The following is a 26508-nucleotide window of genomic DNA, read 5'->3' as shown; positions in this document are numbered from 1 at the left end:
ATCAGCCCCCCGAGGGCGGTCCGGCGGTGACGAACGGCCTCGTAGGGCCAATGGGCCCCGGGGGGAGTTCCCGTTTCCATTCAGGACGCCTCGCTGCGCGCTCAGGGTATGTCACAGGGTATGTCACAGCGCTGCCCGCCCAGCGGGCCCCTCATGTGGGGTGTGATGGGATGGGAAGGCCCGGGGAGCTCTGAGGGGGGAGGAAGCGAGGCGCGCTCCCGCGCTTTTCCCGCCCGCCCAACGGTCGCCGCGGGAGCGCGCACGAGTGGGGGGGGAGCGCGGCTGTGTGTGTGTGTGTGTGTATGTGAGTGTGTATATGTGTGTGTGTATGTGTGTGTGTATATGTGTGTGTATGTGTGTGTGTGTGTGTGAGGGGAGGGGGTGGGGAGCGCCCGCTCCGCCGCCGTGCGGTCCCGCCCCCCGCGGCCATTGGCTGCTGGCTGTGTTCCCCCCCCCACGTGCTGGCTCCCGGAAGTGGTGTGGGGTCGGTGGGACAAAGGCGGCGTGGCGGTGCGTGCCGGTCCCGCGCGGTCGGTGCCGCCGCCATCACGGCCCGGTCCGCCCCGATGTAAACATCCACAAAAGGGCTCCCCGGAGAGGGGGCGTGGCTTTATACCCCCCCGCGACGTGACGGCGGAGCGGTCCGCCGCGCTGATTGGTTGCTTCCTCAGCCCGCCGCCCAATGGGAAGGCTGCGGGGGCGGGAGGGGGCGGGGCTTGCCGGCCGTACGGACATTTTTCTCGGGTCTCGCTCCCCCCTCCCCTTCCTCTCCACATCCCCTTCCTGGCGGCCGCGGCCAATGGGGGCGGGCGGAGGGGGCGGGCCGAGCGAGGCGATTGGGCCGCGCGCTGAGCGACGCGTGGCTCGACCAATCGCGAGGCGGGTCTCCCCCCTCCCTGCGGCGGGGAGGGGCGGGATTTCCCGGGGAACAGAGAAGCGGGCAGCGTTCCGCCGCGGCGGCCGAGCGGCGGTTACACACATCGGCGCCCCGAGCCTCCCCCGCGGGCCGAGCGCGGGGCTCAGCGCAGCGCCGGGACGGAGCGAGACTCCGCCGGGCACCGCCGCCTCCAGGTGAGGGGAAAGGCGGCATCGGGGGGACGCGGCGCCGTGAGGGGCTGAGGGGGGGGGAGCAGCCATCCGGCGGGGCGGGGCAGGGCAGGGCCCGGTACCGCGCTGAGCCCTGAGTGTGTGAGTGTGAGTGTGTACGTGTGTGTGTGTGTGTGTGTGTGTGTGCGGGGGGAGCCCGGCATGGCGGGAGCGGCGGGCGGGGCGAGCGGCGCTGGGCGCGCTGCGGGACGGAGCCTCCCGCGTGTGTGTGTGTGTGTGTGCGGGGGGAGCCCGGCATGGCGGGAGCGGCGGGCGGGGCGAGCGGCGCTGGGCGCGCTGCGGGACGGAGCCTCCCGCCCATCGCGCCGCCCACTACGCGGGGCCGCCTCAGCCCCGCCCCGCCCCGCCCCGCCCGGCTCAGCTCGGCCCAGCAGCGCTGCCCTCACGGCTCCTGCTTCCTGCTTTGGAGGCTCCTCTGGCGCTTCCAAGCGAGCACGAGGAGCCTGTGCTGATTCAAAGCACCTGTAGGATCCTGCTCCCACACAGCATCACAGCATGACCCGGGTCGGAAGGGACCTCGAGGATCACGTAGTTCCAACCCCACAGCACGGCGTTAGGAACAGCCCCACTCCTTTCCTCCCCACCCCCCCAGCTGAGGGGCAGCGTGAGTAAAGCTGGGGCTGAAGCAGGGAGAGCGGCCAGAGGGCACCCAGCCCTTCCTCTTACACAGGTCCCTTCCAAGCCCAACTTATGCATGGTCACTGTGTCCAATGGGGGCATAGAAACCTTCAGCACGCCCAGCGAGGTGGTACATAAATAAGAACGTGATCCCGTTGCGTTTAAGCCATGCACAGAGCGCTGCTGTGTACGGGTGCTGGAAGACATAGCTCACGCTGTGCTCATGGCCACCAGTCTGCTGTGAGCTTGTCGGAAAGGCATAACCATGACAGGAGTGAGTTGCTCACCTTCCTAGCATGTATGAGCCATACATACTGGGAAGCCATCGTGGCTGGTGAAGCCAACACAGTTCTATGGCTGCTGTTCCATGCTGCAGGGCTATGGGTGCACTCTCGGTGCTGTGCTGCTTTCTCCCAGCTCCCCTGGCTCTGCTGTCACAGAGTGGCTGCAGGTACTGCTCTCATTCTGCCTGCATGTGAGAAGGGAGACCATAGGTAAGGATGCCAAGGCTCGAGGAGAACCCACATGGCAGGGCATACCACGAGCAAGCAGCCAGGATGTCACCTCTCTGATCCTGAGCCACTCATGGGCTGCTTCCAAGCTTTGGGTCCTTTCCACCTTAAGAGCAAACCATCCTCACTCTACACAGCTCAGTCCAGGTACTAACGCTTAAAATTCAATGTGACAGCAACGTTGCTGCTAATGTGAGGATCTGTGAGTTTGGGGTGTCCTTCCAGCCTGCTCAGGCAGCAGGTGACATGCAAAAGTGTCCCTCTGCTTGGGATTTGTCCTCATCTCTGGCTCTTAGTGGCATCAGAGCTCCTCTCTAGAGGTTCATATTCACAAGGTGCCTGTAGCTGGCATTCTGCAGCCTCCTAAGGGCTTTAAAGCAGCTCCTGCAAATCTTAGATGCTTGACCGGCAGCTGTGCTGTTCCCCTGTTTCAGGAGTGTCTCGGGTTTGCATCTGCAAGGTCTGAAATCTCTCTTGTGGGGTTGGGTTTCACAACTTGTTCTTGAAAGCATCATTTGTGTGTGCAGAAGTGTTGTGGCTCCAACAGGTGTCACGCAGCAGACCTGCACTATTCACTGCTCTCCTGCAAGGGGAGAACTTACAGCCCAGGAAAAGGAAAGTGAAAAAGCTTTTATCCTCCTGTGGAGGGGTGTATTCCTGTAAGGAGATGCTCTGATTGAAGTTAAAAGATAGATTGGTGCTGGGAGGGAGGGGATGCAGGTCCATGTGGTCTCTATAGAGTGGAGCTTGCTCTGTAAAGCCATTGCTGAGCATATAGATGGATGCTCTTATTGGAGGACAGTACCTAAAGTTTGTGGCTTGCTCTCAGTCTCACCCAGACCATGCTGTATTTCGCAGTCTTTATTTTTCCCTCCCCAATTAAGCATCGCAGATGATGCAATTTGAATTGGGGCTTTCTAAATGCTTTGAGTCAAAGTCCGCATGGAGAATGCTGCCCATCATAGGGCTGTGTTCCATTGCTCTGAAAGCCATATGGTAACCATAGCACTGCTTGTGATGTCACTCTGTTCTGAGTGATTTTGTGGTCGTAGTTACCCTCGGAATACCATTCTGCAGCAGGTACAGCTTGCTACATTGCAGTCTGCCCTCCTAACAGAGCAGATCTGTGGGACACACCAGGTAAAGATCAGTGAGACCTCAAGGGATGGAAGGAATGTGCTTTGGGAGCGTTTGCCAGCACGTGTTTCCCCGTGAGATGCAGGAGCTGGGGCAGTTGCAATGCTTGGCTGTTGGCAGAGCCCAAGGCTTCAGTTCTATGTTGGTGTAGCCTTCTAGAAATGGATGCCACCAAGGCTTTGCCCAGGGCCTGGCATTGTCATGCAAAGCACTGGGATTCACTGCCAGCCTGCTCTGCTCGGTCCAGGCTCCATTAGCATACAACTAGAAGTTTGTTCAGAGCTAAAGGCTATGAGAGCAGCTCCCTGTGAGCCTGGGAGGCTGTTGGTTCGTCCAGTAGCTGAGCACAAAGACACCTGGTGCAGTTACAAAGAGCTAAGGGAATTGCTGGAGCATGCTCAGAGTATATTCCAAAGCTTTGGGGCTGGTGTTCTGGGAGGTGTAACTTGCAGAGCAGCTTTAAGCAGACTTAAAGCAGGCAGTTCTTCCCACCATGTGAAAGGAGCTGGGTGAGGAGCTGGCTGCCACGTGTATTGCTGGCAGTACCTTTGTATATTTCTCCACTAGTTTGGTCTGTTATGTTGATGATGGGTTTACACTGCCCTGTACACTTACTTTGGGGGAGCTTGTGTGTCTGTGGCTGAAGGTTTGCTTTGGAGAGGGCTTGCTGTACCAAGGCAGCAAGGCAAAGCTCCCTGTCCTCCTCCTGTGCTCTAAGGCATCTCTGATGCCTGAATCCTATCCAGCCTGGGCTGCCGAGGAGGTTCAGGATGGGCTTTGCTATCAGTGCCAGAACAAATCCTCAACTGGAAAGCAGGGCTTTATTTCTATCAAGAAAGCTGTGTGTTTGCATTACACGTTTCATGCAGAATGCTGAATCTTAGTTCTGTTTCCCTATCTTAAGATAGCAACGTAAAGGAATCAGCACGAAACTTGTCTTACCTGCTCCTGGCAAACTCGGTGTTCCCAGCGCTGGCAGGGAGTGGTTAATCAATGTCCCTCTTTAATTGCTCTGTTTCTCCCAGGTTTTTTAGTGCTTCCCGAGCATGAGTTCAGAATGAAGCGGCGATTGGATGAGCAGGAGTCACCCGTGTACACGGCACAGCAGAGACGTATCACCAGCAGCACCGACGCCTTCCAGCACCAGCACCGTGTGCTCGCCCCGGCACCACCGGTGTATGAGGCAGTCTCAGAGACCATGCAGTCTGCCACGGGGATCCAATACTCGGTAACTCCCAGCTACCAGGTGGGTCTTCTATATCCTGGAGGGGAAATTATGGTTAAGCCATTCAACACGTTGCTTTTGCACAGCAGAAGTCCAGGATTGGGACAAGGTTTTGGGAGCCTATGAACAGGAGGAGAGTCAACTCTTTGAAAGGGGAGATAATAACAGCACAAGGGAAAACGGTTTTAAGTTGAAGGAGGGGAGATTTAAGTTGGATGTCAGGGGGAAGTTCTTTACTCTGAGTGTGGTGAGGTGCTGGAACAGCTGCCCAGAGAGGCTGTGGATGCTCTGTCCATCCCTGGAGGTGTTCAAGGCCAGGTTGGATGGGGCTCTGGGTAGCCTAGTGTGGCATTCAATGTGGAGGTTGGTGGCCCTGCCTGTGGAGCTTCATGATTCTTGAGCTCCCTTCCAACCTGGGCCATTCTTTGATTCTGTGAAGCAAATTAAGGTTGCCAGCTTTGTTGTTCATATGGCCCTGACCACAAAATGTGGTGCTATGTGGCTTCATTTGAACAACACTCTCTTGAATGATTCAGATCACAGTCTCTGAATCCTAGAGATGAGTGCACACAGAGATTAGCTCTGTCATTAGCAAGGACAAGGTTTGTTCTAACAGCGTCCCATCCACAAACTTCAGTTGTCTTGGGTGATGTTGAGCTTAACGGGCTGGCATTTAGATTGGAGGCTTTCAAGCAATTGAACTGTTTGAGAAGATGTCACCACAGGGTCGTTAGGTGCATCTTTTTGCTCCGAGAGGCTTCCACTGCTGCTTTTAAACTTAAAGAAGGAAGATTTAGGACAAATTTTTGGAGGAAGTTCTTTACCATGAAGGTGGTGAGTTGCTGGCGCTGTTGCCCAGATCTGTGGGTGCCCCATCCATGAAGGTGCTCAAGGCCATGGATGGGCTCTGGGCAGCCTGAGCTGGGGGCAGCCAACCTGCAGCAGGGGATGGTGCGGGGGGGTTCTTAGGATCCCTTCCAAACTTTTTAGAGAGAAGAGAGAGCCTTGACTTGGTCTGAGTCACGCTCCCTGTGCATTACATCCTTCTGTTTGTGATGAGAGAAACACTCATGGTCCTTTCTGTCTTTCCAGGTGTCAGCCGTGCCACAGAGCTCAGGCAGCCACGGGCCAGCCCTGGCAGCAGTGCACAGCGGCCACCACCACGCTGCCCCAGTGCAGCCACATGGAAGCCAGGTGGTGCAGAGCCACGCACACCCAGCCCCCCCGGCCGTGCCTGTGCAGGGCCAGCAACAGTTCCAGAGGCTCAAGGTAATGGAGGGACGTGGGTGCGACAGCCCGAAGCTTTGGGGCTTCTCTGAATGCATGGCTTCGGTGGGAGGGAGTTCACAATTGAGGTGGGAGTGAAGAAGGCTCTGTTGTTGGCTTATGTGCTGTAAAACCTTAAAAAAGAGAAAACACCACCAAAAGTAGCCCTTGTAAGTAGTTGTGTTAGGTTCAGCTCTAGCAGCAAGGCATACATATGAATTGATACCTTGGGGAGATCTCATCCAGTTGAGCTGGACACCTGCACTTTGCTGGATGAGATGCCTTTCTGCTTCGTTTCCATTCCCCTCTGAAAATGGTTTTGTAAGATGTGGTTCTTTCTCCCATCTGTCCCTCCAGGATGCAAAGTTGGGACTGTCCCTGCTCATCCTTCTTCCCTCACTGACTTTTAACTTCCAACAAGGCAGAGGGCCCATGTGCAGCTGATTACAAACAGCACAGAGCACTCATGGCGGGCTGGGCATTCAGTATATCTGGAAATTGGATGTTAGTACACAAATGGTTCATCAACTTCTTGCTGTTTGAGGCATAAAACAATTTGCCGCCCACAGTTGCCATTTTCAAAACCCTTATGTGTCGAACTGAAATGTCTGGCTTTCAGACAGCGTGTACCTGGCAGGCATCTATTCCTCTGAATATGTCATTTCCACTTTCTGTTTATTCTTAGACTTCCATAATAATTTCCACGTATGAATGCAGGAAAAATGGCTCAGTCAGTTTAGGTTCTGTTTATCCTAGCAGTCACATCACTGGTGACATGGGAGATTTGGAGAATGTCCCTTCTGACTAATTCTAGTGATTTGAGTCGGTTTTGTTTTGTTTATTGCTATTTATTTTTCTTCTTTTCGATGTAGTTTTCTGAGCTTCTGTTATTTAAGCAGTGGTGGTGTTACTCCAACCAAGATCACAATCCTTAATTCCCCTTCCAGGCTCAGGGCTACCAGCTGTGCTTTCAAATATGTGTTTTGCTGTGCAGTGGAAGTTGACATAAAATCTTCTGTGCCAATGCAAGCTGTCTGTTTTGTCTCCAGGTGGAAGATGCGTTGTCATACCTTGACCAGGTGAAGCTGCAGTTCGGCAGTCAGCCACAGGTCTACAATGACTTCTTGGATATTATGAAGGAATTCAAATCTCAGAGGTAACAAGCTTCATTCTGCTGCTTCCACCCAGGCTGCTATCACTGTATGCATGTTTGTGGGCATGGCAGTGCAGAGCAGGAGCTCAACTCTGCCCTTCCATTCCAGAGCAGCATAGCTCCGTGGTAGCGTGAAACCAGTTGTGTTCTTTCTGTTCTGAATCTGAGAATCTCTTCTGAGAGTTTCAGAATTCCTTATGTCCATTTCTTCATTGATACTAAAAGGATTTCTGCTTAGAGCTGCAGTTCCCAAGCTCAGCCTTGCTAGCTGATTGACCTGGCTGTCTGCTGGTCTTGCCTTACGGCTGGGTCTCATTGATATGAATCAGTCTGAACAAATAAAATAGTTCTTATGTCATTCTTAATGTTGGTAACATGTTTATAGGGATGAGTCTTGCTGTGTTTCATAGGTTTGTCATTGGTTATACGTGGTAAGATGTACATGCAGAAGGAGAATTGTCGCGCTTGGGTTGCCATAGGGAGTGAGTTAGAAGATGGTGACATCCTGATTTTATTCCTTGCTCAGCATTGACACTCCAGGAGTGATCAGCCGCGTATCGCAGCTCTTCAAGGGCCACCCAGACTTGATTATGGGTTTCAACACCTTCTTGCCTCCTGGCTACAAGATTGAGGTGCAGACAAATGATATGGTGAACGTGACGACCCCGGGGCAGGTTCACCAGATCCCCACTCATGGCCTGCAGCCCCAGCCGCAGCCCCAGCCCCAGCATCAGTCACAACCTTCAGCGCAGTCGACCCCAACACCAGCACAGCCAGCGCCGCAGCCACCACCCGCCAAAATCAGCAAGGTGAGCGTGAATGAATGGTGTTTGTTGGCTCCTGCATGCGGGACTGACTGCCTCCAGCTGACACTGGTGTGGAAGTGGGGAATTAAATGGGATTTGTTGCTGCAGAATAACCCAAATCCCAAGGAATTCCTCGTAAAGCAGAGGCCATGGTGAAGACGTTACCCTCGGTGTGAAAGCTTGTACTTGTTTCCAAATGCTTGGCGTAGTGACGTGGTAGACACTATTGCTCAAAGTCTCATTTTCAGACTGGCCAGCTGCTGCAAAACAATAACAAACAGAAAGGAGAGTCTGGTGCAGACATCAGCTGGATGGGTGCAGGAGTTGTTGACAAAACTGAAGTGCAAGGGTTCAAACAAAATGACCGCAATGCTGTCTCAAGTATCAGTTTGTGTGCCTGAAACTGAGACCTCTCAATAATGAAGGGAATTTGTCTCTGCTTTAGATACAATCCAGATGCTGCATCCACCATATGTATTTTATGTGATTGAAAACAGAATAGGGTAATACAAAAGGTTTTTAAGAGCTCAGCTGAGATAAAACACGGTGTATTTGAACCTCCAAATGTGCAAAGGAGGGAAAGAATCCCCCAAAGTTTCAAGGGTTAATCTCTTAACCTTGTATCCTTGGTCTCCATATTGAAAAATCTGCCCTATTCTCTTGCTGTTTCCTTACCCCCAGCGTTCTTAACTAGAGACAAAGTAACTTGCAGTGTTACAGAGAGCCTGAATGCTTTGCTTCTGCTTTTTGATGACTATATCACCTGTCAGATCTCAGGCAAAAGCAAGTGGCAGGGAGAACCAGCTGCTCAGAATAAGTTGGAGGGGCTGGTGTTCCCTCTTCCTTGTGATACGAATCTCTGCTGGCCCACCCAATTTCTCTTTATTTGTTTGCTTTGGATAGTGGCTCTCTCTTCTGCTCAGTCTGCCATTGTTTGTGCTTCTGTTAATCTTTAAAACACGGGTTGGGAAATGGGATGACGCAGTTTTGGCTCTTGACAGCAGTTTTTGCTTAGACAACTACTTGGAAGTATTGAGTGTGTGGAAGATAGCGCTAAAATTCCCTAGGCCCAGGGGGGGAGTAGTTATTTAAAATGAGTTAATGAAAAAGCAAACAAACACAAACAAACCAGTATTTTATGGAAGTGTATCAGAAGTCATCCAGGGTTATGGATAGAGATTGCTTGACTGGGTGTAGTAGTGGGAAGTGTCCAGCTGCTGTGTCTTTGATGCTTCAGCTCAGAGAAATCCCTGTTGGCACCATGTACATTTATACACCATCCTCAGGATACAGCACATAAGTGGGATACAGGTACATTTACTCAGAGCATAAAGCATCTGCCCTTGTCTGATGTGGCTCCTTCTTTCTCCCCTTAGCCATCACAGCTGCAGGCGCACACTCCTGCCAGCCAGCAGACTCCCCCAATTCCACCATACGCATCCCCACGCTCACCACCGGTGCAGCCTCACACACCTGTGACAATCTCTTTGGGAACCACACCGTCCCTGCAGAACAATCAGCCTGTCGAGTTTAATCACGCCATCAACTATGTCAACAAGATCAAGAACCGCTTCCAGGGGCAACCAGACATCTACAAAGCCTTCCTGGAGATCCTCCATACGTATCAGGTGAGCTTTGGCAGTGCCAGGTGGAGTCATTTCTCTTTTCTTTGCTGCCTGAGATGGGCATTCTGGTCTTCTGCTGGACTTCTTTGTATAGATGTTTTCCAGTGCAAATAATTATTTGCTTAGCATAGGCCAGCAAGCTAAGTAGAGCTTTGATTGTGTTAAAAGTGAAGGAGTCACTTCCTTGATCAGTGCCCCCCTAGTCCACAGCCAGTGGGCGTTTAGCACAGTCCTTTGCTTAAGGTGCTGAGACCTTTGCTGCTTCATTCTTTGTATTACCAAAGGCTTTTTTCCTTTGTCACTGAAACAGTTCAGACGTCCTTTCATCTGACCCTTCTCTTTATATGACAGAAAGAGCAGCGCAATGCCAAGGAGGCAGGGGGCAATTACACACCAGCACTGACGGAGCAGGAGGTGTATGCGCAGGTGGCTCGCCTCTTTAAGAACCAGGAGGATCTGCTCTCAGAGTTTGGGCAGTTTCTGCCAGATGCCAACAGCTCAGTGGTGAGTCTATTTGAGGCAGGCTGGGGCTGGAGTACTTAGTGGGGAAGTGCTCATATAGGGAGCCAGTGCTCAGAACAACAGGCTTTTCTTGTCTTTCATTGTTGGAGTGGTCATATTTTATGGAGTTTAGGAGATGGGTCAGGATGATAGACTGTTTTCTGTCAATAACTAGTCTTTTCAATACAATTCCTTTGCTTGGAAGGGTTGTTCTAAGGCTTCCATAACCATAGTAAGGTAGTTTGGTCACCTAGAGCTGGGAGGAGCAGGCGTACTAGTGTTTGGCTGAGGAGGTAAAGCTCGGCTCTGATGGTCTTGTGCCTTTGTTTGTAACTAAGCTGTTAAGCAAGACGACTGCAGAGAAGGTGGAGTCAGTGAGAAATGATCACGGTGGCACAGTAAAGAAGCCACAGCTCAACAACAAGCAGCAAAGACCCAACCAGAACGGCTGTCAGATCCGGCGGCACTCGGGTGCGGGGACAACCCCTCCAGTGAAGGTAATGGCACGTGCTTCTAGCTCAGCAGCTTTGTGTTTCCCAGGAAACTAAAGCAAAACTTAGAGCAGAATCAGGCTTATTCATTTTTCATGTGATAAATGTTGTCGTGCAGCAATAAATGATGATTCCTGCAGCTGAGTTTGCCCTCTTCAGCTTACTCACATTTTGAGAGCGCAAGGCTTAGCTGTGTCAGAAGAATGGTCTGGTGGGTTTAGAGCCTCTGCACTAGGACAAGTGTGCTTGCTTTGTGTGCTATGTCTTGTGTGGGGAAGAAAAGTATTGGCACATCCAGCTGTATCATTTAAATCCAGTGACTTTCTTCCCCTTCCAGCTTTTCTCCTCAAAATGCAGCCAATTAAAACCTGTTCGGAGGCAGCTTTAAGCCTTTGTGGAGTACAGGAGGTAGAAGTTCACTGCTTTTAGGGAGGTGTAAGAGTCAACTGAATGATTGATGATGGTTTAAAAATGTCCTGATAATCCTGCACACTAGTTAGAAACTGAGATACTACAAGCAGTGATTGTTTCAGTCAACTTGTTAGAGGAAAAGATATCACCTTGTATTAAAAATACAAGGTGTTCTGTGCAACTAATTGAAGATGAATAGGTTAACGTGGAGGCCACGTTTTAAACAAGTTTCCTTCTGAAAAAGCCCCTCTTATGTTTGAGAACAAGTGGTGTGGTTTGGAGGCTGAAGCCCTTGCGTGATACGTGGTCAAAATACAGTGACTTCCTCTGCTGAACAGCCCTTTTCTGTGTTATTTCTTAACAGAAGAAACCAAAGCTGCTTGGTTTAAAAGACCAGTCCTTGGCAGAAGCCAGCAAGCATGGTGTGGGGACAGAATCCCTGTTCTTTGAGAAGGTGAGCGGTGAGACTGAGAGAGTACGCTCTGGTGTCACTGATTGATGCCTGTAGCCTGCATACATCCTGATTTCTTTGTCACAGTGAGGTCTGGGATATATATGCCACGCTGATAACATCGGTCTACTTGACCTCAGCTGTATTGTCTGACCTCTGTGTCAGATCTGCTGCATTTTATAAAAGACTGGTAGTGTTCTTTACACGGACGTCTGTGTCTTTTTGTTTTCCCTGGGGGTCATTCTTTACCTTCTCACCTGCTGCTGATGCTCTGTGGGAGAAAGGCTTGGCATCAGAGCCTTGCTGACGTGTGTTTTTCAGCACACTAAACCAGCTGGTGGGGACTGGGAACCACTCTATCACTCGGAGGATGCGTAGGTGTTCCCATGAGTAAACGTAGAAATCCCTGCTGCAGAACTGTAACTGTAATGATGAATTCCTTAATAATGATAGATCTGTTTGATGTGTAGATGCTAACTGTTCTCGTGGGAAAAGTAATGGTGTTGGAATGAATTGCACTGTTTTCTCGTGCTGAGGGCTGCAGAGCTTGCTGCATCTGGGATGATTTGAGCTGTAATGTGGTGGGGGGGCTGGAGGGGTGTTCACTGTGACATGGGTCTCTTAGCCTTGATCCCCACCCAGGTGGGTCCATGGTGCTGCAGGCACAACTGGGCTTGTCTGTGGTCCAGCTGCTGGGAGTTTCATTCATCTCAAGGTAATGCACTTGAGTGGCAGGCGTAACAGCAAGGAGATGGCTTCCTTCTTCTTTCTGGCTCCTTGGAGCCTCTCCAACAAAGTCCTGCATAGGTGGAGGAAGCACAGTGTTGAATGCAAACCTCCTGGGTTCTGATGGACGAGCTGCTCTCACCTTAACCCTTTCCCCTCTTCTTCCCCAAGGTCCGCAAAGCTCTGCGAAGCACAGAAGCATATGAAAACTTCCTTCGCTGCCTGGTTATTTTCAACCAGGAGGTGATATCCCGTGCAGAGCTGGTGCAGCTAGTTTCCCCTTTCCTGGGGTAAGTGGAGCCTGCTTCTTTGTGTGAGGGGAGAAGCTAAATCCAGTGCATCTGTTGGTGATGCGCAGCAGGGAATGAAATGCCAACCTTTGTGGCTGTGTAGTTTGTATTATCGTTGTATTATTACTAGTCCACATCATGCTATTGTGGCCTCATGCTCTGGAACCATAGATTATTTCACTCAAGAAAAGCTCAACTGTCCAATTACATAGGAAATGTCCCCTAAAAAATAAAGGAGTGCTTATACAAAGCCATTAAAATTACCAAAAAAGCAACTGTGTTCTGCCCTGAAGCCAAACCTGATAATCAGTACTGTTGTTTAATAGAAATTATAACTTCGAGTACTGTACAGAATGAGTCTGTATTAATCACAAAAAATCACTAATAATTATCCTCTCATCAGCTTGGGGCAACTGTTTCTGTGATTTGAGCTCCTGGTTCCTAGGCAGAGGGCAGCAGCAATGTAAATTGGGTTTGAGACCCCATTATGTTGGTTGCTGTGCAAGGCAAGTACCCCAAAGAACTTATGTTTTCTGCAGCTCCATTGGAATTAGGCATCAGCAGGACGCTGGTTTTGGTTAGGAAAGGTGAAATATTCAACATAAATAAACAACAACCTGGGTTTCTTCCATTTTCCACCTGTGCTGGAAGGGTGAATATCTGTGTTGGAAAAGGTGTCCTGCAGTTCTCTTACTCTGAAGTCAGACATTACTTTCAGTCGTGTAATAGGAAAGCAATAGATGAGCAGTGATTCCAGTAACAGGCCCGATTTCTCATATCACTGCAGCTGTCCACCACCTGACCAACAGGAACTTGGTTCCCACTTGGTGCAAGTGGGATTGAGCAGAGAGGTCCTCACACCAAACTGCTTCAGAGGGTCTTCTTGGGCATCTGTGTCTCTTACAAGCATTTCTAGCCTCAGTAGCACAGCTCAGCACCGCATGCTGCTTCCTGTTTAGCTGGATGGGTTTTTTTTCACTTCATTCCTTTTATTTCTAGGAAATTTCCCGAACTGTTCACTTGGTTTAAAAACTTTCTGGGCTATAAGGAGTCTGTTCATATGGAGACGTATCCCAAGGAACGGGCAACTGAAGGGATTGCCATGGAGATAGACTATGCCTCCTGTAAAAGGCTGGGCTCCAGCTACCGCGCCTTGCCCAAGAGCTACCAGCAGCCCAAGTGCACGGGGCGGACGCCACTGTGTAAAGAGGTAAGCAGCTCCTTTCATGTATCCACCTTTTGGTTGGAGAGGAGTGGTGCTGACTGATCCTGCTCCTTTGCCGGTGTTGGAAGCCCCCTTCCTGGGTGACTGCTGTCAATGGGGAGAACAAACAGGCAGAAGATTATGGAGCATCCCAGTTTTGCCTCTTTTCCTTGAGAAATGAGGATGAATGCAGGTGATCAAGTCAAGCAGTGAGCAGTGATATGTGGTTAATTGGATGGCAGGATAGTGAAAACAACCCAGGCAAGAAAGAACTGTAAGTTTTTAATCTAAGTCCTAACATGTATCTCAGAAGTATCTTGTGTGATGCAGCTGTAAACTTTTCTTTCTGCAAGATTTTAATGTCTTGGTTGTTCAGGCTTCAGGTTGAGGAAAATGAGGCTTGATTTTTCAAGATCACCTACCAGAAGCTTTTGTTCTGTTGCCTTTGGTCTCTTTGAGGTTTTTTTGGATGATCCATTCCTGCTTTGGAGGTTCTCAGCATCTTTAGTCAGGAAAGGCGTTGCTGGGTTATGGATTGATGCTCCTACTGAGTCTCATTTGGAGGTAGAAACCACGTTGTGTCCATTGGTCATGGTTAGCATTATGACCACCTGGTGCTGTCAGTGGTGAATCAGACGTGGGATGAGTGAACCACAGTGAGCCAGTTCTTCCAATGGATCGGAAAGGTTCCTTTCATCTCTCTTTCTCTCTTCCCTTCCAAGTCTTTTCTTACATTTCCAATGGATGAGTTTTCCAGACCGCTGGGTTGTTTCATCTCTGGCTGTTAGAGGTTGCCCTGTGGGTGCTGGGCATCCTCTGCAGTGGAAGGGAGAAGCAATTTTTGCTGCTCCTCCATCAGCAGCCAAGCATCTCTGTGACACTCCCCTCCCAAGACTGACTGTGATGCTTGTCTTTCTCTGTCGTACTGCAAGGTTTTGAATGACACCTGGGTCTCATTCCCTTCCTGGTCTGAAGACTCAACTTTTGTCAGCTCCAAGAAGACGCAATACGAAGAGCACATCTACAGGTGTGAAGATGAGCGTTTTGAGGTAAGTTGTTTTCCTTGGAAGCCTTGGGGTTCTGTGAATAGCTACTGATTTAATTCTATCCTTAATGCTGCTTCGTACAGTCTGTTCTTATTGTCTGTTGCATGTTCTCTGCGTAAGAGCTTGCATTATCTGAAAGCAAAAGGCAGCGTTGGGGTAACCATGTATCTCTCCAAGCTACCACCCCTTTCCCAAGCTCTGTGCACCGAGCTCTTCTCTCACGTCACTTCAGATGGAATTGTTCAATGGACAGCATATAATCAATGCATCTTCTTAGCCCTTTATGCCCGCATAGCTTGTAAGAACACATTCCCCTGTAATAATCCAAGAAACGATACGTTCAGGATGTTAAATAATTGACTTCTTGACTTAAAATGGGAGCTGGCTTGGCAATTACCTGAATGTGCTCAGATCTGTCATGTCCTTTTGTAGAGGAACTGTCAATTGTTTTCTACTCCCATATGGAAGATGTAATTTCCTAACAGCATCGTTCTGGTAGACGTTAAATTCTGACACGCCATTACTTGGGCTGCAGATAAAATATAATTGGATTATTTCAGCGCAGCCAAACGTGGAAACCAGTTCTGAAATCCACCTTGTTAAACACGCCCGGCTTCTTGTTTCATGTCGCTTTAGTGTTAGTCTGTGAAGTATCATGTTTTATCTATTCAACTCTGGCTAACGCACTGTTCGCTTCAGCTGGACGTTGTCTTGGAGACCAACCTGGCAACGATTCGCGTCCTTGAGGCCATCCAGAAGAAACTCTCACGCTTGTCTGCTGAGGAGCAGGCCAAGTTCCGGCTGGACAACACCCTGGGAGGCACCTCGGAGGTGATCCACCGCAAGGCCCTGCAGAGGATATATGCAGACAAAGCAGCCGACATCATTGATGGGCTCAGGAAGAACCCATCTGTTGCTGTTCCCATAGTCCTGAAAAGGTACCACGCTGACACTGTACCCTGGGGGCTCTGCCTTGGTCCACCTTTATGTAGAAGTAGCTGATTTCTGCCCCTGGAGGGTCTGACCTGCACAGGGATGCAATTTGAGAAAGGCATTCCATTCTGATCGGTCACTGTGTTTTATAACAGTCACCTTTTGAAACACAAATGCTCAGCTGGGGGGGATGCAGAGCTTTTATTGTCTCCTCTGAACCTTGTTTCTTCTTCAGCCTTTGCATAGCTTTGTATGTAAGATGAGGCAGCTGTGCCATGTGGATTGTTCAGGGCTGAATACGATCCCTTTCCAAATCCCATGGCTGTGCGAGGCTGTGAGCTCTGGCTGCTCAGGCCTGGATCCTCATTAGTTTCCTTTTGTCAGCTCCCTGCAACAGATCACACAAAAAAAGGAGTGGGGGCTGCAGCTCATTGGAGTTGTTTAAGGAGGAGGCTGTTTACACATTTAATACAGTAATGTGCTGTCCTTATCCTCTCGGTGTATAAACAAGGAAGTGTTCTCTAAAAGCACAACTGTAGCACCACTTAAAGGAGGTACATTTCCCCCCACAAAGCTTATACTGTCTCTGGGGAGGGAAACCACTTTGCCACCAGTACCTGCAAGGTCACAGCGTGCCCACCCTGCTGCAGGATACTGCTCTGTGAAGTGCTCTGGCTGTGCTGCACCAGGTGCTTTGCTTGAGATACTGAGCTGAGGTTCTGGAGTGTGTTCCCAGGAAGCTCAGGTATCCAGAGGTGTGCAGGGGGCTTTGTTTGGCAAAGGGTGTGCGGAGTGCTGCTCTTGTAACACTCCTCTCAGTGGGACTGCTGTCATTGATGCACATTTCCCAAGTCTCAGGCTTTCCTTACAAGCTCAGAGACCTTTATGTCTCTTATCTCACCGTTGCTTTCTTGATCCAAGGTTAAAGATGAAAGAGGAAGAGTGGCGAGAAGCCCAGAGAGGATTTAATAAAGTCTGGCGAGAGCAGAATGAGAAGTATTATCTGAAGTCATTGGACCACCAGGGCATCAACTTCAAGCAGAACGATACCAAGGTCCTAAGGTCAAAGAGTCTCCTCAATGAGATTGAAAGCATCTATGATGAGGTAAGATGGTTTCCTTCCCTCAAGCTTATATAGTCTGCATGTGCAGTTTTAGTTCCTTTCCTTTTGGTGCTGGTGTGGTTGGGAAGTGAGATGCTCGCTGTGGAAGGGCTGTGCTCTCCGTGTTGGGATATCTGCTTGTGTTGGAGGCTTGTCATCCTGCTGGTAGCAGGTGGGCTCCATTTCTAGAACAGAAACGGGGTGGAGAAGGTTTGTAAACAGGAGGAATGTTTGTGAACTTCTGGCATCTGTCGCAGAGAGCCTTCTGGCAGCAGTGGGAGGGAGGCCTGGTGCTTCCTCTGTTGCGAGGGGGTGTAATGAGAGAGGAAGTCTGTGTCGTTGGGAGAGCTTTCTGAAGATTTGTGGGCAAAGGAAGGTGCGTGTGGAACTAATTTGTGTCTTGTTTCTCACTTGTAGAGGCAAGAGCAGGCTTCAGAAGACAATGCTGGGGTTCCCACAGGCCCACACCTCTCGTTGGCCTATGAAGACAAGCAGATCCTGGAGGATGCTGCTTCCCTCATCATTCACCATGTGAAGCGGCAGACAGGAATCCAGAAAGAGGACAAGTACAAAATCAAGCAGATCATGTACCACTTCATTCCAGACCTGCTGTTTGCTCAGCGAGGTGAACTCTCAGATGTGGAAGAGGAGGAAGAAGAGGAAATGGACGTGGACGAAGCTACTGGAGCCGCAAAAAAGCACAACGGTGTGGGGGGCAGTCCTCCCAAAACCAAGCTGATGTTCAACAACACGACAGCCCAGAAGCTGCGGGGCATGGATGAGGTCTACAACCTCTTCTACGTGAACAGCAACTGGTACATCTTCATGCGGCTGCATCAGATCCTGTGCTTGCGGCTGCTGCGGATCTGCACCCAGGCTGAGAGGCAGATCGAAGAGGAGACAAGGGAGAGGGAATGGGAGAGGGAAGTGCTGGGCATCAAGAGAGACAAGAGTGACAGCCCTGCCATCCAGCTGAGGCTGAAGGAGCCAAGTGAGTGACCTTGAGGGCATGCAGGTGCTTCAGTCTTTTACTGTAATTAGGCAGCAGGGAGTTGAGATGGGAAGATGTGGGGTGGGAGGGAGTCGCAGCAGAACAGTATCATGCAGCAGTTGTTTCATGAGAGCTTTAATTTCACACTTGCGTATCTAAAGCATCCTTCAGTCCCCTAATGACAAACTTAATAAAATCCTTCCAGAACCAGAAACCTCATGGAGGATGCTACTGCTGGAAAGGCAGAGACTGTGAAAGTACCCATGGCCTGTGGTCTTTAAAAGATGAACATATGACAGATCCCAGTAACAAAGCTGGCTGAAGGCTGGAGCTCTTGCTCCATCCTGTCCTACAGGGAGTGGGAAGGGTTTTCCTGGCATTCCCACACTCACCCCTCTTGCTCTTGTGTTGCAGTGGACATAGACGTGGAGGATTACTACCCGGCATTCCTGGACATGGTGCGTAACCTCCTGGATGGGAACATGGACTCATCGCAGTATGAGGACTCCCTGCGTGAGATGTTCACCATTCATGCCTACATTGCCTTCACCATGGACAAGCTGATCCAGAGCATCGTGCGGCAGGTGGGTGCTGGCTGGGCTGGGGCTGGGTGCCAGGCTAGAGCAGGGAAGGTTGCTTGCATCCCTGAGTGTGTGCTGGCGTGTCAGTCACCTATACGTGGCATTTTGGGCATAAGCAGCTGAATTGCAGGTGTTTTTTAACCCAGCTTTGAGACTGCTCAAAGGAGAGGTGATGAAAAGTAACTTCTGGTGTATTTAAATTATGAAGAATATCCTTTCTCTACGTGTGGCGTTCTCCCTTTGTTTTCCTGAAGCTATAGGGATATAAGTTTTCCACTTGAAAGCATTTGCGGAGCTAATCTTGCTTTAACTTTGAAAAAGAATTAAATAGCATTTAAATAATTTCTTTCATTCTCTTCAGTGCTGTGAGAGCAGCACGTGCCTGTTCTAAAAAGCTTTGTCTCTTTTTATCTGCTTGCTTGAGCAGCTCGGGCTGCTTGTTAGATTCTAGTCCTCTTATTGGGCACGTAGGAAGAATGTGTGACCAAGGGAAAAATTCTTCGTAGCGTAAAGAGCAAAACCAGATGCGAGAGGCAGGGAGTGGGATTGCTTGAAAGGCCATTCCTTTTCAGAAGCTCTTGATTTCAGTCCAGAGTTAAACTGAATTGAAGGGACAGTCGAGCTATTTCCAGTTTTCAACTTGTACTAAGCAAGGAGTTGGTATCAGCTCTCTCCCCACTGTCCTCACAGACAGCAGCAGCCCCGTGCTGAGTACAGCACAGCCCTTCCCACCCTGCTGCTGCTCACAGGCTTTCCTGCACGTAGTTATTTTCCTCTTTGCCACCTGCTTCTTTCTTCTTTTTTGGCTTACAATTTAAAAGGTAGTGCTGTTTGTTCTCCTCATGACCACTGGAAGAATTTACTAAACACGTAGCCTTAAACTCATGCTTTTACAACCTTTTTTTTCCCCCTTTTTTTTCCCCTAGGGCTTAAGCACTTGGTAACATCTTTGTTTCTTGTTACTGTATGCTGATGGGCACGTAGCAGCCTCCAGTCAGCAAGTCCCTCCTTATCCTTATGGTAGCTTTTGTTTCTAAAACCTACAGTGCAGGCAAATAGAGGTGTACGTGTAACCTTATGTGCTGCTTTTCTTTCAAGCCAGAATCTGCCTGTTGCCCACTCACAAAGGGAGTTTTGGAGCCTTTCTCATCTTCCCAGCTGCTTTTTGCACTCAGGGTTTTGGTAGGTCACCCTGGTTTGCATGTTACAGCAAGCTCTCCAAGATGCCCCAGGCAAAGAGAAATACCTTTTGCAAGAGGATACACCGAGCACAAAGGCGTTTGGTCTCTTTTGTTTTTCAGCTTGGGTTTAACAGCTCCCTCACAAACACTCTCCCCTTGCTTTTTCTTTTGGCAGCTCCAGCACATAGTGAGCGATGAGATCTGCGTGCAGGTCACAGACCTCTACCTATCAGAGAACAACAACGGGGCTACAGGAGGCCTCCTGGCTTCACAGTCCTCTCGGAACCTTCTGGAGGCAACGTACCAGCGCAAAGCTGAGCAGCTCATGTCGGAGGAGAACTGCTTCAAGGTAGAGCTTGGTGGGAAAGCAGAGAGCAGGGAAGGGCTTACTTTGAAAGTAGGTGCCAGTCCTTTGGTATTGGAGCATTGGTTAGGCACCCAAGAGACCTCAGGTCTCTAGAGCTACACAAAGTTGAAAGTTTTGGTGCTGTGCCCCCATACTTTAGGTGCCCAGAAAAATCACTTTGGTGGTATTTCCAGCATGTTGTCAGCTGGCCCGTGGCAGAACCTACATCAGTCCCAGTGGGCAAGGTGGAATAGCACACAAGAATGTTGATGCTTCACATTGACTGATTTGATGTCTCCCATTTGAATTTGTTAGCTCAGACTTTCCCATTTCTCTTGTGTCTCAACCTCTGTGGGCTGTGGAAAGATCTGCTAATACAGACTGGGCATTAAATCATTGCTGGCTGTACACGTGGCTGAATAAAGGTGGTGTGCTATACTAATCAAATCCATACTTCCTTTGCTAAGATGCAGGAGATGATCAGGCCCTTTCTGAATTAGCACAGTACTGTAGAGAAAAGCAAAGGGGATCATGAGGGACCCATGCCTCTCCAAAATCAACACACAAGGATTTTTCCAAAGCTTTTTCCTGTTCCTCAAAGAGTATGCAGTGCTGCCAGTGCTTTTCTTTTGCTCTCAGTAATGCAGGGAGCAGGTTTTTGCCTTAAGACTATGCAAGCTGCTTCACTGTCCATTTACCCCAGAGAGAAGTAGAGGGGTATATTTTGTTCTGTTGGAAACCTCACTGAATCCCTTCTGCCTTTTGATTTACAGCTGATGTTCATCCAGAGCAGAGGCCAAGTTCAGTTAACCATTGAACTGCTGGACACAGAGGAGGAGAACTCTGATGACCCTGTAGAAGCAGAGGTAAGAGCTGCATGGCCAGAGAGATGACTATGATGGTCAAGGGTTTGCTGGACAAGGATGTCCAGTCGGTTGTCTGCACAAGATATAGAGACATCAACAAAGCATTGTAAAGCTTTCATTGATGTCAGTAGGTAAATCCTTCCTGGTTTATTTTATATCAGACAAGCCAGAAAATCACAAAGAGAAGCGTTGTACCTGCCTTTGTAGGAATTAAATACAGGGAGCATTCAGAGGTGTCCTAGTGCTCTCCTGTGTGACTTGCAATTTAGCTTAGGTTCAGTGGGAAAGCAGTGCCTTATGTTGTTGTGTGCTCACTTCCAGCGCTGGTCAGACTACGTGGAGCGGTACGTCAACTCCGACTCTACCTCCCCTGAGCTCCGGGAGCACCTGGCCCAGAAACCAGTCTTCCTGCCCAGGTAAGTGGCCAGGCTATGCCATGAACCCTCCCTGATGGGTCTGTCCCTTGGAGGGCAAAGGGTCGTGCTCTCCTGCAGCTCTGGGCCTTTGGTATCACCTGTGTTTTGATGCCACTACAGAAGCCATTATGCTGGCAGTGCAGCATAGAGGTACTGTGCTGCTGCTTGTCCAGAAAGCCTGTGGGTCCACCCTGGGCTCCTGCTCTCCAGTGACTGAGAGATGGCACGATCTGCAGGTGGCAGAGAGGGTGAGGGCTGCTTTCTGCCTTGGCTTACAGTAACCCTCTGCCTAGAACCACTGGGTGCCACAGCAGGGTTTTTCATGAGCAGGGAGCTGAATGCAAATAGCTGTGGTTTCAGAAATGGATAAATCCCATGGGGTGTCTTGTTGTAGAGGCCTAAATCTGAATGAATTTGATACAAGCTGTTGGTCAGGTTCTTGAGGGGCCAGCGCAGATGCAGCAGCTACCTCCAGCCTTGCAGTCCTAGAGGGTTGGCACTAATTCCAAGAGGGGTTCTCTGGTTTGCAGGAATCTGAGGCGGATCCGTAAGTGTCAGCGTGGTCGGGAGCAGCAGGAGAAGGAAGGGAAGGAGGGAAACAGTAAGAAGGCCATGGAGAACGTGGAGAGCTTGGACAAGCTGGAGTGTAAATTCAAACTGAACTCCTATAAGATGGTGTACGTGATCAAATCGGAGGATTACATGTACAGGAGGACTGCTCTGCTGCGAGCTCAGCAGGTAGGAGCGAGTGGAAGGACTTGGGGTGGGCAGCTGGGCTTTCCTGGGACCTCTTGCTCCCAAAGTCAGATGGGGAAGAGCCAGATGTAATGTCCTTTGGGGTCCCAGGGGAACATTCAGCAGTCTTTGTGTTGCCAGGAGGATGGTGTGCTATTCTGTCTTCCCCAGACACCAAAGATCTACTGAATGTTCCTAAGGTGTAATCTTTTCTTCTTGCCTTCTACTCTGCTCATCCTCTCGCCCCTCCCCTTCTCTCCAGAGTGTGTTTTGACCATTAGCTCCTCAATTTTTTATCCAGGAGACATTTTCCCCTTATGGTGGTCCCCATGTTGTAGGGAAGACCTGTCCTCCGCATGCAATTATAGTGCCTTTTGAGACATCCTGTTCTTCCAGGGCTTCCTCAACAAGAAGTCAGAGTGCAGAGCATCAAACGTTCTCTGTCTCAGCCATTCCTTCTGGGTACCATCCCTCAGCCTTTCCTGTCCCCAGTCACTGAGAGCTGGTTGCTCGCTCATGGCAGAGCTGCTCTACAACCACTGCTTTTATGGCAAGGACAAGCGCAGGGGAGCTCACAGCTCCACAAACCACCATGGGTGCTTTCGTGGGGATCTGAAATCCTCATCCTAAGGAGGGATTTGAGTGGAGAAACCTGGTTAGGTGTTCAGAATGCTCTGACACTGTTCTCGTCCCATGGGAATATTTCTGCCCAGCAGAGAAAACCTGGAGAGCTTTAAGAGTAAACTCCAGTCAGTATGGCTATGTAGGCTGGAAGTTTAAAGTACTTTGCTGTAATATTATTACAATCTACTTAAACAAAGCATTAACCAGAGCGTGGTTGCTTAGAATGTCAAAAGAAAGTGAAAAGGGTCAGACTTTGGTGAAAGCTGCTGGCTTAAGCAACCAGAAGCAGAGGTACCTGAGAGGTTCTGTCAGCAGCAGTCTCTTCTGTAGCTGCAGAAAATGGGTTTCTGTTTATTCAATTACTGTCTTCCTGAGCGACCTACTGACCGCTGAGAAAATTGGCTGGGAGATGAGGGAGTGGGAGAGGTGTCCTCTGCTTCCTGCCTAGGAAATCATCCCTTCACAGCTCTGTTGGACATTTATTTAAGCTTCTAAAAGGACTGCTCTCATCTATTTCTTGCTGATGAAATACAAGTAATGGTTTTATTTAATGAGCTGTAATTTAGTTAAACTCATATTCGCATCAGATAGAGTATTCCGTTTCAGCATTGGGTCTTTGAAATGTCGATGCTGGGGATTTTGATCGATTGAATTCCATCTACCCAATTCAATTGGCACAAGGTTGGAAAAACTGCTTTATAAGCAGGGTACCATGTGCTGGTGCTTATCGCAGAGTGTCTTAACCTCATCAAATTACTGAACCTCTTACACGATAGCGTGCAGCATAACTTCTCAGTATGCTGAAGGAAATGCAGAAGCTACATTTAACCACAAACCTGTTGACTGCATGGTAGGATGCAAGAAAATATATTTTAAATATATAAAAGAAAGAGAGAAAGAGCACTGTGCCAGAATGGCCTGTTTTTGGCACAATCTCTTGGTATATCCAAGTTCTTTTTGTCCTGTGATTCTCTTAGAGGTAGGCTTCTTGGGAAGAGACCTGTGGAGGCCTTCCTCAGGACCTTCCCTTTGCCACTAGCCAAGGGCCAGCACTTATGCTGCAGATCTGGCCTCTTTGCTATGTGTTACGCTGCAGCTTGGGGCTGGAGCCACCTCTCGTTAACACCTCTTTGTTTCTGTAGTCCCATGAAAGAGTGAGCAAGCGGCTGCACCAGCGGTTCCAGGCCTGGGTGGACAAATGGACCAAGGAGCACGTCACCCGTGAGATGGCAGCCGAGACGAGCAAGTGGCTAATGGGCGAAGGGTTGGAGGGCTTGGTGCCCTGCACCACCACCTGTGACACAGAGACCCTGCACTTTGTGAGCATTAACAAGTACCGCGTCAAATACGGCACAATATTCAAGACACCATAAATGCCCTGGGCCAGGGAAGATCCCGGGAGATGTGTGTGTGTGCGTGCGCATCAAGGAAACGAGGAAGATGCCTTTCTCCCCTCACTGTGTATCTCCGTTACATGGCCACTTGACTAGTGTGTGGCTGGTACAAGCTGTCACCAGCGGGATTCTCTGTAGGAACACGGGTGTCCCAGCACCTGCTGGGAGCCCTGCCCGCCGGCCCTTGGACTTCAGCATGCGCCCCACAGGGAAGGACCCTCTTGAACCTGAGCGGTCCTGGAGAGACGCAACGAGCTCATACGCACCAGCAGTGTTGAGGCTTTATTCCCCGGTGGCCTGAGCAGCGAGGGAGGAGAAATGGAGGAGGCTCTCCACCACCTGACCACCTCGGTGGTCTTCAGATTCCTTGCTTGGATGTGTCCCGCAGCCCAGAGGTGCTGGGCTCCCCAGTGGGCCCTCGGACCCTCAGTTCCTCCCTTCCCTCCCCTCCCTCCCATGCTGGACTCAACCAGTGCAGATTGGTCTGTCCTTTCTAGTGCCAGTGGAACTGTTTTTTTGTACCTGCTTGTTTACTAGTCTCTCCTAGTGCCATGCACCAGCTTTTCACACACATGTACGTACACACACACACACACAACAGAGAACACCACGATTTTAACGTTTCCCTTCCTTTTTTTGTAAATAAATGTACAAATTGTCAATTTTTGGGTTTTTTTTTCCTTGTTTTGTTTTTTAATTAAAGGAAGTATGCTTGATGTGCTAGCATAACTGTACTAGCTTCTTGTGTACCATAGTACCAGGTGGCTTGAGAATTAGTACCAACAGACAAGACCCTATGAGGACATTGATTACACTTTTTACCAAAGGGAGTTATCATTGTAGTGCTTTTGTGTGGAAACTTTGGGGTTTTTGCTTTTCTCTCCTTTTTGTTTTTTTTCTTTGTAAATAAAAATGATGTCTTTGTTCTTACTGGAGGAAGACGCTCATCCACAGCCCTGTCCCTGGTCTGAGATGCAACCGTGCAGCACTGGGGGATGAAAGAAGATGGGAGAGCGTCCCACCTTGTTATGATTGGCTTCACAATCTGAGAGGAAAAAAACAGAGGCAGCGTGAGTGTTTTGTGCTTCACACCACTGAGGTATAAAGCGGTCTGTTGAGATATATAAATATATATTATATAGTTTTTAATGTTGTTTTTTTTTTTAACGTTTTCGTTCCGGTGGGTAGTTTTTATCCACCTAGTCTTCCAGCTCTAAGGACCTTCGCTTTTGGGAGGTGTTGCTGAGCTATTTAGCTGAGGTTGATTGTGCTCGTGTAATTTTTTTCCCTCTCAGTATTGGAGAAAACATCTTTAAGTACCAAACCAGTATTGGATAGAGCTGCTCTGTGTGTGTGTTGGTGTGCGCGTGCAAGAGAAGGGCAGGGTCCGGGGGAGGGTCTTGGTGCATTTCACTAGTGAAATCCACATATGGGATATATATTTTTTTAAGTATAGAAGTTTAGAGCTGGCAGATATTTAAACGCAGGGAAGATTCTGATTTTAAAATGAAGTCGACGTAATAGACTTCGTAAGCCACGACAGACACAACTGCACTGTCTCTCCTCCTCAAAGGAGGCAGCTTTTCCTTGCACAAACCAGTGCTGCCAGTCTGAGCACCCAAATCTGCTTCCCTCCTTCCTGGTTTGGGAGCGTGGCTTTGCTGCTGCTGTGACCACAATCTGGCAGGGATCTCTGGGCTGGCTGCTTGTCTCCCTCCTGCAACAGAGCCGGGTATGAAGAACTGAGGGGCACAGATAGAGCCCTGGCTCATTAGCAGCCTGTATGCAGGAGGCAGGTCTGGCTGTGGTGGTGACCAGGAGCCTCCTATGGAGAAAGGAAAATACAGGGAAGCGCCCAGCAGGGAATAACCAGAGTTTGCCAGCAATAAGTTCCCTATCATTCCATTGGAAAGGTTTCTTCCCCACCCCTTTTTCCCTCTGTATGCTGAAGGTGATCCAGCAGTGAACATGTGGGTGGCGGAGGCCTGGCTTGGGGGCAATGCCTGCATGTCACAGGGCCATCCCGCCCTGCCTGGCTGTACCATAGCAACAAGGCTTCTCTTTTTATTTGAACTTGCTTTTTTGTATTCTGTAACGTGATCCTCGGCCCACTATCCATGTGATTTCTATACCAATGTTGTAAACTTGACTGTAGTGCAGTATTTCCATTAAAATATCAGGGCGAACTGCTGTGTATGGATCCTTCTTCCCACCCCACACTTTGAGCTCCCAAGGACGGGCAGTGTGTGATGAGCTCCCAATGAAGGGGATCAGCAGGGAGAAAGCCCCACTGAGCTGCTAGGAAAGTGCCCACGGAGCATCCAAGCAGGGCTCTCTATCTCTCTGTCACCCAATAAGGCTTTGGGGGGTCAGTGGCTGCCTGGAGTAGCTGAGCCGGGCCTGCAGGCCTCACCCCCGGGCCTGCAGGCCTCACCCCCGGGCCTGCAGGCCTCACCCCCGGGCCTGCAGGCCTCACCCCCGGGCCTGCAAGGAATTATTTCGCCTCAATATGCATCAAAATAATTATTCAATTGACTATTCATAAAAAATTCTGAAGACCCAGATTAACAAATATAAAACACGCCCGGGCCTCAGGCTACACATCCCCCGGGCCTCGCATGGCCGCTCACCCCCGGCCTGCAGGCCTCACGCCCCCGGGCCTGCAAGGCGCTCACCCCCGGCCTGCAGGCCCTCACCCGGGCCTGCGGCTCACCCCGGGCTCCTGCAGCCTACCCCTTCCCCGTAGGCCTGCAGGGCTCACCCGGGCCTG

General features: G+C 49.9%; 1 protein-coding gene across 4 annotated transcripts; it reads left to right on the top strand.

Moving 5' to 3' along the window:
* Window positions 1-9: 9 nt before the first annotated feature.
* Window positions 10-24887, top strand: SIN3A (SIN3 transcription regulator family member A). 4 transcript variants are annotated; one of them, XM_015872673.2, is made up of 21 exons: window positions 10-106; window positions 4400-4620; window positions 5692-5868; window positions 6915-7021; window positions 7545-7827; window positions 9201-9452; window positions 9801-9953; window positions 10289-10447; window positions 11217-11306; window positions 12201-12319; window positions 13319-13529; window positions 14456-14572; window positions 15269-15507; window positions 16424-16607; window positions 17022-17595; window positions 18010-18179; window positions 19533-19706; window positions 20477-20569; window positions 20891-20985; window positions 21516-21723; window positions 23487-24884. In XM_015872673.2, the coding sequence occupies exons 2-21, from the start codon at window positions 4432-4434 to the stop codon at window positions 23715-23717; spliced, it is 3825 nt and encodes a 1274-aa protein (XP_015728159.1). In that variant the 5' UTR covers window positions 10-106; window positions 4400-4431; the 3' UTR covers window positions 23718-24884. The 4 variants fall into 4 exon arrangements, with proteins under 4 accessions (XP_015728159.1, XP_015728157.1, XP_015728158.1 ...); XM_015872671.2 differs by having other exon boundaries at window positions 52-118; XM_015872672.2 differs by lacking the exon at window positions 10-106 and adding an exon at window positions 908-1071 and having other exon boundaries at window positions 23487-24887.
* Window positions 24888-26508: the final 1621 nt, after the last annotated feature.

This window comes from Coturnix japonica, chromosome 10, assembly GCF_001577835.2.
Source record: "Coturnix japonica isolate 7356 chromosome 10, Coturnix japonica 2.1, whole genome shotgun sequence".
NCBI classification, from domain to species: Eukaryota; Metazoa; Chordata; class Aves; order Galliformes; family Phasianidae; genus Coturnix; species Coturnix japonica.
The sequence above is the reverse complement of the archived record's forward strand: the minus strand, read 5'-3'. Positions and strand labels throughout refer to the sequence as shown.

Excerpts from the sequence above, each read along its gene's own strand:
- SIN3A (XM_015872671.2), top strand. Across the intron at positions 14,573-15,268 it reads GTGAAGATGAGCGTTTTGAG|CTGGACGTTGTCTTGGAGAC; the intron begins GTAAGTTGTTTT and ends TGTTCGCTTCAG. Across the intron at positions 21,724-23,486 it reads CTCTGCTGCGAGCTCAGCAG|TCCCATGAAAGAGTGAGCAA; the intron begins GTAGGAGCGAGT and ends TTGTTTCTGTAG.